This window comes from Neopelma chrysocephalum, unplaced genomic scaffold, assembly GCF_003984885.1.
Source record: "Neopelma chrysocephalum unplaced genomic scaffold, ASM398488v2 Primary Assembly neopelma1_101, whole genome shotgun sequence".
Lineage (NCBI taxonomy): Eukaryota > Metazoa > Chordata > Aves > Passeriformes > Pipridae > Neopelma > Neopelma chrysocephalum.
In genome coordinates, this window is record NW_020897764.1 from 1,649,818 (window position 1) to 1,664,971 (window position 15,154).

Consider the following 15,154-nt stretch of genomic DNA (forward strand, 5'->3'; position numbering starts at 1 on the left):
CCAGAGAAGCTGGGGCTGCCCCATCCCTGGAAGTGTCCAAGGCCAGGTTGGACGGGGCTTGGAGCAACCTGGGCTAGTGGAAGGTGTCCCTGCCCATGACAGGGGTGTGGAATGAGATGATGTTTAAGGTCCCTTCCAACCCAAACCATTCTAGGATTCTATCATTCTCTCTTCTAAACAATATTAAATTTCTATGTTGTTAAAAATAGGTCCCTCACGTTTACCTCTATTCTATTTTCTAGGCTCAACCTGTACCTAGGAGAAACATGGATCTTTTCTTGGCCTCTATAAAGGGAGCAAACTTTGTCTTAAACTGCATTTTGGTGAATAAAAATCGGGGTTGTTTTACTCATCTTGAAAAAAAACCCACAAAACAAACCAGAAATGACTCTGAGTTGAAACGGCCAGAGGAAAACAGATGAATAATACAAAGCATAAAACTATTTCTGAGGACAGGAACAGCTGGTCTGTCAACTCTTTAGAGACTATTAATAGGAATGAAGATTGCATTGTGTGTCACTGGGAAAAGAAACTCCCCTTAGGTTGGAAAAAATAAGTTTCTTAATCACAAATAAGATACCATAGAAATAGAGAAGGATTCACTGACAGATTTGTTTTTTTTTTTAAGTAGAAATACTGAAAATAATAAAGGAGTTTATTTTTAAAGGAGTCAAAATAATATGATTGTGGTAGATTGGTACAAATGAGACCCATTTTTCAAATTCATGAGGTGTTTTAGATACTTGGATGGAATTAAGTGTACAGAATATGTAGGACAGAATCCACACAAGCCAAAGGTCCATGATTTCTGCCTGTATTTCTGTGGTTTCCCAGGCCAAGTAGCTGCAGCAGAATATGAGGACACATGGAATCAGAGCCCCAGAGTACAGCAGGAGTCAATTTTATCCAAGAAAAATAGTAAGGAGGTAACACAACTACAGTTTAAAAAGAACATGAATTGGACAAATTATGCTCATGCAGCTCTAATTACTTGTCTGATATTTAGTCCCTTATCTTTTTAGCGTCCCAAATCCAGCCCATTCCTTCTGTTGTTTTCTCTTCCTGCATTCCCCCCTCTCTCTCAAACATCCCACAGACATCACCCTCAGGAATAAAGCTTCCATGCTTTTTTTATACCCTCCTTTTATAACTAGTGCAGAGTTTTGCTTTTAATTACAGTCACAATATGTTTCTCAGCAATGTCATGTTCCACCCAGCTGCTGAATTATGTGCTTTCAGTAATTGCAGCCTCCTTCCCAGACTCCCAGGGCTTTTTGTTTTGCACCTTTGGTCAGATTTATCAAAAAAATTGTTTAGAAATGTCAATAAAACCACCTTTATTTCCTGGCTGATGGCTCCCATTGCAATGTGAGGCTGGTACACCCCACTTTTCTTATTGTAGGAATTGCTTGTACAGACATTCAGGTGAAATGCAGTTGCATTTCAGAAAGATTTTTGTTATGAAAAAGCCTCATTCAGGTAACATATGGCATTGAAAACCCATTCTCCAGCTTCTATAAAGATTCTAAGCAGCTCAGTAAATGTCAAGTAATTTTCATTTAATGGCATCAATTGATTCAGAATATCCATGATGGGGATTAGGAGGGATCTAAGGTCTATTGTCTCATTGATTAGGTTTTAAACCATCCCAATGGCTTGTCCATGTTAACAAGAGGACATTTTTATGCACATCAGATATTTTGAGCCCAGGTCGATGTTGCAGAGCAGTAGGAAAACAAAGCTGGTCCTTAACTTTGATTAGTTATCCTATAATTCTTGGAGAAAAAGAAAATAATTCTTACTTATAGCTTACCAGGCAAGGAACTATTTTGTGACAAAAAGCAGAAAAATGCATCAGAGCATGCAAAAATATTATGAGAAAGAAGTATGATTTCTTTCTTGCATTATTTCATTTTTGGATATTTTTTTTGTACATACAGAGAAATAACAAAGAGTAGAATTGATAAAGCAAATTAATATGATGAACAGAAATTAGGTTTTAGGCTAAATAAGGTTTTAGCTTATAAAAGAATCTGTTTGAAATAATGAAGGTCTATAAGCAGGCTCAGACTTTAATATAGGTGAGGTTTATAACATTAGCTATGGTGAGATGTTACAAAAAACCCGACAAGAACAGGTTTTGTTGTCTTTATTGGCATGGAAAAATACTCTTACAAGAGGAATTTCCAGCTAATTAATTTAAAACTCAAAGAGAAGAATGTGGCCTGATTTTTGATCAGCTGGAGATCAGATAGGAAAAACAGATGGAGGAGAGAAAATATATGAGAAAGCAAAACATTGAGAGACCACGTCTGCTCAGTGAAGCAATACCTTCTCCTGAGCGCCACTTATGAATATTCAGATCAAGAAACTGCACAAAAAAAACTACCAAAAGAAGTGGCTCGTGCTTAGTTTTGCTCCAAGCTGGTTGTGACGACCTAAAAAACTTCATTTAAGTGACCTTTGAGGCATTAAATAATAGAACTCAGTTGAAATATCGCGGACTGGAATGTCACACTGATGTTCACCCCGTTGCATTTTTGTGTTTACAGGGTGACTCCTGAGAGCAATTTTTATTTGAAACACAGCAACCAAATTCCTGAGCAGCATCACCTGACTTTGAGATCTGACCTGTTTTGAGGGGAGATGGTTGGGGCCAGATCTTTGTCTTCCGACCTGAATTATTCTGATACTCTATGATCTTGTACACTCAAGTTGGCTGAATAATGCTCCAGCAGGAATTATAAACTGTTCCTGCCCCGGGGGGATTTGATAAGCCTCTACTTTTTGTTTTCCTTTGCATTAGAATTAGGAACTGCCTGGTACCACGTGGTGCCTGCCTTGTAGTGGGATCCTAAAAATTATTCCAGTGCGAAGAGAACCAAACTATTGACTGGTGAGAATTGGCCACAGCTTTAACTTATTAATTACAGATGAGTAAAACCATCAAAATCAGACTTCATTTTTTTTATTTTTTTTTTTTTGGTTTTAAACTCTTCATTTTAAAACAAAGTTGATTTTTGAAGGTGCATTTGAGGCTTATCTGTGCAGGTAAGTGATCAGATGCCATTGTGCACTAATGAAAGACAGGCACATAGAAAAGAGAAGACTAAATGAGAATTAGGTTATACATTTTATACCACAAAATCATCCCTTTGCCTTCTTTATTCTGTGCAGGTTGCAAAACTTCCTCTCTAACATGAGCCCGGGGATAATATTTTATTTTAGACTCAAATTCCTTTGATTTGCAAGACCAAGTTAGGGAACATCTTGATCCAAAACACTCCCATTTCAGCATTTTAGTCCAGCTCTCCACAAATATGCAAGTTAATATATACAATATGCAAGTTTTATGTACATTTATAGACAAAGCTGCACAAATATGTATTTCCTCTAATGGTATTGGATGTCTGTTTTGAGCTGATTTAGGCAAACCCTGGATCTCCTCTGACTACACAGAACTTGTGTGCTTAAGACCAGTGGGAAATAATGAATGATAAACAGGATATGAAACAGCACTTCAGTCTTATCAAGAGAAAATGCTTTTGTCATGTCCACAATTTCAGTTCTCCCAGGTCCTGGAAATTGCTTGGTGCAGTATTTAATGTGGTAAAAGCCAGAGCTGGTGTCTGGCTCCTATGAACCCTGACACTTAAAAAATTACTGTGGTTTTTTGCCTCTTTTCCCTCCAAATAATCTAAGCTGTAGGCAAGAAAAGCTTTGACTGTCTTAGCACCAAGAAATAAAGGTGTGTTCAAGGTTATCTTCATAACACAGGGGCCAAAAACACCTTATGCAAATCGTGGAGGAAATTATTTGACATTTCCAGCGGAGAGGAGGGGGATGTCAACGCAGGAACTCCATCTCTAAGAGTCCCCAGGGAATCCCACTCTGTCAGACCCGCTCAGAACCCAAATCCTTGGAAAACCTGCAGCCACCAGCCACCCACACACGGCCCCACTGGCAAGAGGAGGGGTGAGCTCAGCATCTCTTCTTGCACAGGGAATTTCTGCTTCCGAATACACCCGAAAAGACCCGTCGGCGTTCCAGCTCCCCAGGGTTTTGTGGCCAGAGGGCAGGTGCGTGGAGGTGGGTCCCATATCCCGATATCCCAAGGGGATGCTGGAGAATGTCCAGCCCACTCCTGTGGGGGATGTCGGGCTCCCCCCAGGAGGGACCAGGGGCTGCGGGGAGGTGCGGGGCTCTCGGGGCGGGCCTTGGGCAGGTGTGGGCGGGCTGAGCCTCGGATTTTGGCAGCATCAGAACAGGCAGAGGGAGCGGGAGGAGCCGGCGGCGGCTGCCGAGGATGCGAAGTTTGTGCTGGATGCTGCTGCTGCCGCTGGTGAGTGAGTGAGTGAGTGAGTGAGTGAGTGAGTGAGTGAGTGAGTGAGTGAGTGAGTGAGTGAGTGAGTGAGTGAGTGAGTGAGCGAGTGCCCGCGGGGATGCTCCGAGGGAGGGGGGACCGCACATCTGGATGGCTCTGAAGCCGCCCCACAGCATCCAGGAGGGCTGGGGAGGGAAGTCTGCAGAGGCAGGGGAACTTTCCTCCCCGGTAGAGAAAAAGAAAAATAAGGAAAGGATTTAAAATATAAAATAAAATTTAAAAACAGACAGGGGTGTAAGAGGGAAGGAAAGAAAAAAAATATCCCCGAGTTAGAGGTTTGACCCAACTCCTTCCATTAAATTTGTCCAGCCTCAAAATGCCATTCATAAATGTCTTTTCATTTCCATTCATTAGAATTGCAGTTTTCAAAGGGCAGAAAAATGTCCCTAATTTAAAATAGCTGTAGCATGGCTTTAGAGGGACAGAAGGGGACAGCTTGCTGTCCTGAGAAAGGCAACTTTGAAGAAGGAGGAGGACAACTGAAAAGTAATAGTTCCTCCTGCTGGATTTGGGACATTTGCCTCTCAGAGGGGGCAGGTATGTTTTCACTGCTGAAGGCACCTGGTTCTGATATCATTTAGATATGAACTGTCTCATGTGTGCTGAGCACTGAAGGCAGCAGGTGAGATGGGGACACTGGACATCAGGGAAGGTGTGTGAGCACAGGAACACTCTCCAGGCACATCCTTCCCTCCTTGATCTCCACAATCTACCCCTGGCATTACCTGGGCTGGTTAAGAAAAACTGGTGTAAGTACAAGTACAGTCACATCTCTGCTTTCCCCTCAATCCTCAGCCTCAGGGAAGTGTTTGGAAACCTTCCTATGGGTGTGATTAGCAGGGACTCAGTAATTCCAACTTTAGTCATTTCCCAGTTAAATGTTTGGCGTGGGCTGGGACTCAGGCTCCTGCTGGAGTCAGGAGGGAGACAGTCACCTCACAGGGAAGTGTTTCATCCTGTCCTGAGAAAGGCAGGTGGAGGGAGTGCATCTCTAGGGCCTTCTTCTGCTAATTGTGAGAGCCTCCATTGTTACAGACCTGTTGTGACCTTTCTGTTTTAAAAGGTGAAGGATGGGATGTAAACTTTCACTCCTGCACATCCTCTGGATCTTATTGTTTCCTCTGTATTTACACAGATTTATGTACAAGGGACAAATTACAGGTCCTTGCTATGTAAGCCTTGCCAGTATAGTTATTATGCTGCGTAACACTCTTTTTCAGGGAAAACTAGTCAGCCAAAAGTGTTAGAATGCCACAGGTAGAGTGACTTTGGCATCTGGACTGGCCTTTTTACACCTAATAGAGGCACAACTTCTTCTTGCAGCTGTCAGCAGAGTGGAGCTAATCTGGAGTGATGTATCATGCACATCTGGGGGCTGCCATACATCATTTTAATGGGGCAGCATTACTGCAGCAAACTGTGCCCATAACAAAAGAAATTCTATAAACTGCATGCTCTACTCAGGCTATTGCTCATGTATGAACACCAGTGACATACCTGGTAAGAGTCAGGGCTCTGAATATCAGTGTCTCAAAATAGGTCTGATGGAAAGCTTTGCACCCTAAGTTACACAGTGAGGGAAGGCCAGAGACTCAGAGGATGTGTTGAGTAAACAGTCCTTTCATATTCCAAAGGATCATGTCAGAGCAGAGGAATAATTCTTGTGTGGATTCTGCAAATAATTCGTGATTTACATATGAAAATTAAACCAGAAGGTTAATCCTGGAAACTTCCTCTGTGAAACCAGGTACTGTTACCTCCCATCAGCTCCACGGGGAGTTGTGTGCTCAGGATGTACTTTGTGCCTTGCAGAATGGAGTCCTTGACACTAAAAATTACCATTTGCTCCTAAGTGACAAGGAACAGAGAGCAGTGGGGGCTGAAATGTATAAAAATGACTTTTCCTGTCTTAAAAGAGTTCAGAGTCTCAGGAAACAGAGGATGAGGAACAGAAAAAAACTCTGGTTTCAGCGTTCTCCCTGCTGTGCTGAACTGCTTTGTTCTTCAAACACCCATTGCTGGGGGAGGAGTTCAGTCTGATTTAATGAATGGAGGTGAGAATGGAAACATAGATGGGGTCATCACTGAGCTTTACATTTGCTTTAGCAAAAAGGTTCTTGTGCTAATGGACATTTGGATCCAAATCCATGGCAAGGTGCTGAGCTGCCAGGAAAACAAAGCTGGGTGTCCAAATTTCTGTTATGGTTGATATTGGCTAATTTGTGCTGGAGGGACATTCAGGCTGATCCTGCTGACCTGCTCCCTGCAGACCTCAAATTCCCCTCCATAAAGGACTGGATGTGTGGAAGAATCAGCCTGTTCAGCCTGGAGGGAGTTAATGGAGGGAGGCACAATCCTGTACAGGGAATCACTCTGGGCTGGAAGGGAAAGGCAGGAGCAATCCTTCCCTGGAACTGCTTGTCTGCCCTCATTGATCATTAAGGGAGGTTTGATGGGGGAGTTTAGATTAATTATCTAAAACTATCTATGTAAAGTTAGGAATCTTGTCTAAAGCTGCTCATTGAGCCTCTTTCAGTACTACTGGGAAGAGATGGAAACACTCCAAAAATAGAGATCATTTCAGTGAATTTGCTGATGGACTTTGACTTCCAGGTTTCAGCTCTTTGGGATTAGATGCCATGAATCCCACATATAGGCAAATACAGCACAGAAAGGGAGATATTTTTCCTTTAATTTACAGAAATACTTGCAATAGCAGAAAATGAGGATCCTCAGTTATCATTCTGTTATTCTTCAAGCATTAGTGATAATTAAATGCTCTACCAAAATTAGCATGGAGCTAATAAATTCATTTTTTCTCAAGGTAATACTAATTGCATAGGGTTTACAAACAAAACAAATTAGTATGGCTGTGTTGTCTCATAAAGAATACCTATGAGTGAATAAATATAATGATATGGATATGTATGTATAGCAAGTACTGTTCTGCATAAGGTTATGCAGTTAAATACAGTCAGATAAATAGAACCCAATACACAGAGGAGCGTTCAAGCATTACCCCAGTGTCTTAAAAACAATCTTGAAAAGATATTCCTCTAAATGACTGTGAGGCAATCAGTGCCTCAGCATCTCTTGTTCCACAGGTAATCGAGTTAGAGGGAGAAAACAAACACAGAAAATATCCTCTAGGTAGTCATTTTCAGCCAAAAAGACTCCTGAAATAATCTATTTAACTGGCTGAAGGGAAAGATTGGAAATAAGTCTTTAGCTTTGGGGTTGAAAGCTTCTGGGATCGGGGTTGTGTCAGAGCTTGGAGCTGAGGGCAGGACTTTTTTTGTGAGAGCTGAATGAGTGGCTGGTGGTGGAGTCATGACCCTGCTGTGGTGACCTCGAGCTTTTCAGAATCAAGAGTGGCAAACACGGCTTGGGGGTGGCTGAAACAACCTGGAGGGTTGCTCAGCTATTTTTACAGACACAACTGAGCTTGTAAAATTTGAGCTGGCTTTTTGACTGCATAAGAAACCTTTATTTTTTGTATTTCTTGTCGTTTTCTGACAGAACACAATACTACATGCATTACACTATAAAGATCCCAGAATTACTTGCAGGGCAGGGGTTGGATAGGAATAATTTTACTGAGTGACTGTAAATGTAGATGGCAAACGGACAAGAGCTCGTGGAGCTCCAGGTTGGTCCCAGATCCCTTCAGAACACAGGTGAAAATTGGCTTCAGTGACCTGTGCTTCCCATCTCAAGGCTTTTTGATTAACACTTGGCTTTTTGAGAAGGGAGTTGAGCAGATGGGAAGAGACAGGCCTTGGGGAAGATTTTGCTGGGATATATTCAAGAGACTGACAAGTTTATGAAAAGGGAGAAGTTTTCTTTACCTTTGTCAGTTATTCAACCTCCCTTCAACTTTTTTTTTCATGAGCCTTCTTCCATCCTATGAGCCTTTCCTGCCCATCAAAATTTCACTTAAAAAATAATGCATTTCAGAGCATGTCCTGATTCTCTGCTCTTAAGTTGGCATCACTGGTCAGCTCTCAGGACTGACTGAACACTGAATTCCACACTTGGAAACGGGCAGGGGGTGCTTTTTGTCTTTGCCCTGCTTTCCTGTATTCTAAAATATCTGGTGAAGTTTTAATCCTTCAAGGTGGGAGTCAGTGTGGGACATGAATGGCAGAAATGTTTGTGTGAGGGAGAGCTGAGATATTCAGGCATCACAATCAGATCACAAAAACTGAACAGGGGAGGCACAGACAGAGAGAACTGGGAGCACAGAGATGGTTTCAGAGCATATCTGTGATGAGATCTGAGAGATGAATGCAAGCTGTAGTTAGAGGCAGAAAGAACAGCGATGAATATTCTGAGTAAGTGATTTACGTACTTGGCACAAAACCTATTTGTGAGGTTTTGGGATTCCATGGCATTGGAGGCTAAATGGCATCACTGGAAAGAGCCTTCAAGTTCCTGAAACCTTCTCATCCTGTCGGTGAATTCAGCCCCTTAAGTTTGAGTTTTGATTAATTTTCAAAAAGACTGTTACCAGTTTTACTGCTGGCTCTTTGATCCCCTTGAAGGGCTTTTTCAAAGGTGAATAATATATTCAGTGCCCAGCTTTGAAGCCCTTCCCTTGTTTTCAGAGAGCATAGAAAATGTCCCTACTTTTCCCCAGGTGTGCTGATGGACTTCTTAATGAGTGAAGATCTGTCTTTTGGGTGACACCTAAATTGCAGTTTTTTCCACCACCTCAACAGCTTAGGGGCACCATCTTTGGATGGACTCTTAGGAAAAATTGCTTTTAACTAAATTTCACTAAGTATGGCATGAGGATGTTGCTAGAAATACTCTTCCCAGCACTTGCTTAATCTCATATTGTCCAGCATAAGCAAATCAAAGCTCAAAGTGAAATTAGTTTGATTTTTCTGTTCAGATTTGGGGAAACAAATAAACCATCACGTAACAGAGGAAGCAGAAAACAATGTTATACTTAGTGAATAAGCCACTTAGGGTTTTAATGTAATAACTTTACAGACGTTAAGAAAATGAAATCTAAAAGTAAGTGCAATCCCAAAATCTGGGTTTCTAAAGTGGTTTGGGTTTTTTTGCAATGTTCATGCCTGTCATAGGTAACTTTTTAATGTTCGTTGTGTCCCAGGCATTGTTCCAGTGGTTAGGACTGACAGTCAAAACACCCCTGTGAATTTTGGCTGGTCAGTAGCATTAAAACCAGCAAAAAAGACCTTTGTATTATGATGCTCAGCAATGCAAAGCTCCATTTCTTGAGGGGATGAAAACTCAGTTTTCTGGGTAAGCCTTGGGGTGAAGGCACCCAGCTGTGATTTCCAGTGAGGCTCATGCCTGGTCACTGCCTAAATACCGGGAAATATTGATTCAGGGAGTAACATTTTAAATCAGCCCCTTGCACTCATTGCTGTGCCAGGGAACACTGTGCCAGACAGGACATGCCTGGCTCAGAAAGCTCAGCTTTGTTGGGGTTCCTAAATCATCCCTTTCTAAGGTGAGCAGGAGCTGCTCTTTTCCTGCAGGAGGCAAATACCTCCCAAATTGCGACACTATGTCCCTGCACCAAATGCAGAGCCCCTGCTTTCTAAAAAAACCCATCACCCGACCCTTGTAGGCAAATTAGAGCAGCAACCTGCCTTTTTCACTCAAGGCATTGTGAGACTAATAACAAAAAATAAGTAAGCCATAGACAACAAATCACAAGTAATGTTCTGCCCAGAAGGCTTTCCTTAGCTATAAAATGGTTTAATGTCTTACTTTTTCTTAAAGCCTGAGGAAAACCAACAAATTGAGGCATCATCACTGCTCTCAATTTCTTGTATGTGTGTCATTTTTTCTTTTTTGTCTTTTTTCTTTTTTTTCTTTTTCTCCTTTTCTTTTTTCCTTTTTTCCTTTTTTCTTTTTTCTTTTTTCTTTTTCTCTTTCTCTTTTTTCTTTTCCCTTTTTTCTTTTTCTCTTTTTTCTTCTTCTCTTTTTTTTCTCTTTTTTTCTTTTTTCTTTTTCTCTTTTTTCTTTTTCTCTTTTTTCTTTTCTCTTTTGTCTTTTTCTCTTTTTTCTTTTTCTCTTTTTTCTTTTCTTTTTTTTTCTCTTTTTTTTTTTCTGTCCAACACTGGGATTACTTCCAGTAAAGCTGCATGATTATGACTTAACAACATCAGACTTATTTTCTCTTCTTATGGGATAGTCTGTAGGTTACACCTCTAGTTGCACTTGATGTTGATTACTGAAGTGTCAGTAATATTTAACATATGAAATAGTCTAGTCTGTAATTAAAACTCTGGGTCCTGTGGTTGTAATCACACCCACCCCAAATCCAGTAGCCCCAAAGCAAACAAAATATGGGCACGTTGGTTAATTGTTTATTTATCAGTGGTAGTGGGATTGGCTCCAGTCTCACCATTGGTATCCCAGAATCCTGGAATGGTTTGGGTTGGAAGGGACCTTAAAGATCATCCAGTTCCACCCCCTGCCATGGGCAGGGACACCTTCCACTAGCCCAGGTTGCTCCAAGCCCTCTCCAACCCAGCCTTGGACACTTCCAGGGATCCAGGGACAGCCACAGCTTCCCTGAGCAACCTGTACCAGGGCCTAAATAACCTCTGAGTGTCATTAGTTCTTGGTCAAGATTTCTAGAATAAATAATAAAATCATGTTTTCCGGTGATTTATCCCTGTTTTCTGAAGCAGGAGTCTGGATTACATGGAGCAGGGATCTGATTTGTCACAGCAATTCCTCTGTCAAATCACCACAGCACCACTTCCCCACATGTAGGGCATGGGCTCCCCCAGGGACTGTAAATGAAGAGCATTCCCCTAATTTCAGTCCAGCTCTGCTGAAAAATGGGGACTGAGGCCCTGGTTCAGCAGGTGTAGATTTACCAAAACAGAGAAAAAAGGAGGTGCAGCCTCCTTGGAGCAGCAGGGAGCAGCTGTGACACACTTACTCAGGGTGTGATGTCCTGTTTGGGGAGCTCAGTCCCTCATTTATGTTCCACCCGTGTCAGCTGCCTGTGCCTCTTAAATTGACTTCTGGAGAAAAATAACTCTTCCTCCTCTGAAATTTTTCACGGCTAATAATGTGTGTTTCCACCAGTCCCAGCACTTCTGGCATGAGGTGGGAGCTGATTTACCTCTTCTCTGCCCAGTGCTCGTTTCTCAAAAACATTTCAAATTCCAGGTTTTGATTTCAGTTTGGGGTAGGGCTGGTCAGTGCTTTTAAGCCTTTCACCAGAGGACTCAGTATAGATGGTAAGTTGTAGGGCACCATGTTAAGCTGTCGTGATTTTTAAACATCAAGCCTAATAATATTCCAAATGTAAAGTTTATCAGGAGTGACAGAGTCCAGATATTTGAGAAGGTAGAGGATGCCTTTTTCCTGTCCAGCCAAATCCATGTTTATGAACTGAAATAGTGAGAGATTTATGTAGCAACGATTTTGTTGCTTCTACTCAAAGAATTTGATTGTTACATAGGCAAACTGCAAAGTGAAATGTAAATTTAAATATAAAGCAATGAGCAGGGATCCTATTAATACCTGAAAAATTTCATTTAAGAACTCTTGCTGCTATAGCTGAAGAGCAAGAATTACTATTTTAAGAGTCACTCATGCTGATCTATAAAATTTATTTCGAATTACCCACTGGAGGAATATAATGCATGAAAAAAGCCATGTCTTAACTTCCTTTTCAAACAGTGCCCTTAATCCTCTTTCTGTTCTAATATTAGCATGAATTAACCATCTCTGGGGCCTCATAATTAAAAGAAGTCTGTCTATGCTACTTTAAAACCCAAATGTAGGCAGAATTTTCAAAGGTTTTTAAAGATAAAATTGTGTTCTTATTTTTTGCCCTCAGCAGATACTATTGCTAAGCTATAAAATTCTGCATGATTTCAGTAAAGTTTCTCTGGAGGCTGAAGGAAGTCCTGGTTGCCCTTCTCACTGAAAACATTTTGAAGGCCAATAAATCAACTTCCTGGGACTGAAAGGCAATATAGCAGTGATGTTTGCATCTGAATTGAATTTTCAAAGTCATTGGAGGTTTGAACAGCCTACAGCCTCCCTCAGAAATGTCTCAGAAAGCCTTCAATCCATAATTCCCATGAATTTAACCACCAACTGAGCCCCTGGCTTTGCCTTAAATGGCATAACTTGCAGAGAAGCAAACCCTCTGCTCTGTTCCTTGTAGCACTCCCTGTATCTTGAAGATCCCAATATCCCAAAGGTGGTTTTGATGTAGGATTCAGTTGCCTGATCGCAGTTCAGTTGCTTCCTCGACTCAATATTGACTCTGAGTTTAACTTTGTCCTAAACATGGGTTTGTAAAAACACCTGAGACATCCAATAATGCTTTTGAGGTTTTTACATGGGGTTGACAAAATTAATGCAGAATTTACACAGGAGGGCTGAGAGATACCTCAGAACACCCCAAACAGCACCAAGGATTTCTGGGGGGCTGAGACATCCTTTCATGGACTGCAAGAGAAACTGAGATAACCACACTACATGTGGACACTGACACTGGAGGTCCTTTCTAAGAATGTAATTGCCTTTGCAGAGGGAATGATTTTGGTTATTAAGAACATCAAAATCATGGGAGACACGGTGCAGGATTACAGGGGACGCGAAAATTTCTGGCATGAGAGGTGAGGGCCAAACAAAATACATGGAAACATCTAAATGACACAAAATAGTGTCACTAAGTCACTAAGAGGCTGAATGTAGACTCTATTCAGCAACTGCTGTCTAGAAATCCATTTGTCTGTTTAAATGAAGGTTCCCTTGTCTGTGAGATAAATATAATTTCTTAAGCTTCCAAAACAAGTCATTAATATTTTCTCGTTTCGTCATCTGTTGAAATAGTGCAGTGTCTCTGTCTAAGGTGTGTGCAACATCCTCAGATAACATATTGACAAAATTCAGATTAAACTGTGGCCAAGACCACCATTTTCCTTTTTTTCTCTGAATTCTTGGGCTTCAGTATTTCTTATTTAAGCTGTAATGGATGTAAAACTCCTGCTCCTATTAATTGCTTCTATTTTTATAATTCAGAAGGGAAGAACCTGATGCTCTCTCAGTAGAGTGATTTTTATGGCACTGTAATTTCAGGGTTTCAAAGGAGACCAAGAGCCCAAACTGTTACTCTCAACGTCAAAGCAGAGTAGACACACCCTCCTGAAGGGTAATTAGGACTTTATCATCTCACTTAGGGCTAATTCCTGCTCTAAAGAAAACTTGATTCTTGGAAGAATCCCAAGAATCAAAATAGGAATATTTTGGTAATACCTAGTTCTGAACACTCAAAATCTTTAACTGAAAAAAACCCCAAACAACCCACACCAAAAAAAAAAAAAACAAACCAAAAAAACCCACAACAAAAAACCAAAACCAACCAACTAAAAAAACCCCAAAACAAACATACAAAACAACAAAAAACTAAACAAACAAAATGGGAATTAAAACAAAAACAAAACCACAAAGCCCCCCGGAAAACAAACAAACAAACAAACCAAATAAACCAAACCAAAAACCAAATTAACATGTATATTTACTTTTATTGTTTTATGGGGAAGAAATATATGGGTTTTCCTATGTGGAAAGGGAAAAATTGTTTTATGGGAAATGTATGTATCATTTTATGGGCAAGAAATGTATGTTTGAAGGACTTGGTGTGAGTATTCCCACAGCTGATGGACCATCCAGTTTTGTCCAGTTGACAAAGAGATGGAGATCCAAGGGCTGTGAAATCCATTTAAGTTTTGTGGAAAACATGGGTGTAAAGGAGAGGTGGCATAAATGTCCAGATTGGAGAAGAGATAATGCTTGAGCTTGATTATTCTGATACCCTGAAGAATCCATGTGGAATTCACACACAGACATGGATAAAAATCAATAACTGCTTGAGATCACAGATCCTCCTGCCATTTAGTTGCAGAAAAACCTTCAGCTGGAGTTTTCACATTCTCAAACCTCAAAATATGAGCCACCAGGCACAAACTGGAAAGAAATCTGGCTAATTTTTATTCTGATAATGACAGAACTTCTTGAGGGTTTTTTTTTGTCTTTCACCAAGGTTGGGGGAATCCATCCAGAATGCAAGATATTCCAGCAGGTGGTCAAAGAGGAGGCTCTCTGCCTGGAACAGAATGAATCTGCTTCCCCTGATCTTAAAGGTAACAGTCCTGACTCTCAAACTCTGGTATGAATATCCCTTGGATTTCTTTTCATGGCCACAACGTCAGATACCATTTGCTCTCCTGAGTCAAGCTTCCTAGATAGATTCCTCTTTTATTTGGTTTCCAATAGATTTGTTTTATTGACTTCCAATGGATTCCTCTTTTATTTGGTTTCCAATAGATTCCTCTTTTATTTGGTTTCCAATAGATTTGTTTTCTTGGTTTACAATAGATTCCTCTTTTATTTGGTTTCCAATAGATTTGTTTTCTTGGCTTCCAATAGATTTGTTTTATTTGGTTTCTTAATAGCTTGAAATGCTTCTTGCCTAGGCTGGGACTTTTACCTCATCTCATTTTGGGCATCTTTAAAAACTCAATGTCTAAGGCAGGATTTGTCTTCTTAGAATCCTTTAAAGTACATGGAGGAGGGTGGGTGTCCCTAGGACACGTTTCATTGCATTTTAGACACTTTGGAATGAAATGAATAATTTTCTGGTGTAGAATTTCTCTTTACTACTACAGAATTAAACTAAGATGACTGGTTCATACTCTGACAGGTTTAATAGCTTAGTTGGGTCAGGAAAACCCCACTTGGAATGTCTCACAT

General features: G+C 40.8%; 1 protein-coding gene across 1 annotated transcript in view; it reads left to right on the top strand.

Annotated features, from left to right (window-relative positions):
- Nucleotides 1–4,269: 4,269 nt before the first annotated feature.
- Nucleotides 4,270–15,154, top strand: part of LOC113973423 (vasoactive intestinal polypeptide receptor 1-like) — a 30,438-nt gene continuing 19,553 nt past the window's right edge. Inside the window, exons 1-2 of the mRNA XM_027695492.1 lie at nt 4,270–4,342; nt 14,445–14,544. Coding sequence (XP_027551293.1) covers nt 4,307–4,342; nt 14,445–14,544 — 136 coding nt within the window. The 5' untranslated portion in view covers nt 4,270–4,306. The remainder of the gene's footprint in view (nt 4,343–14,444; nt 14,545–15,154) is intronic.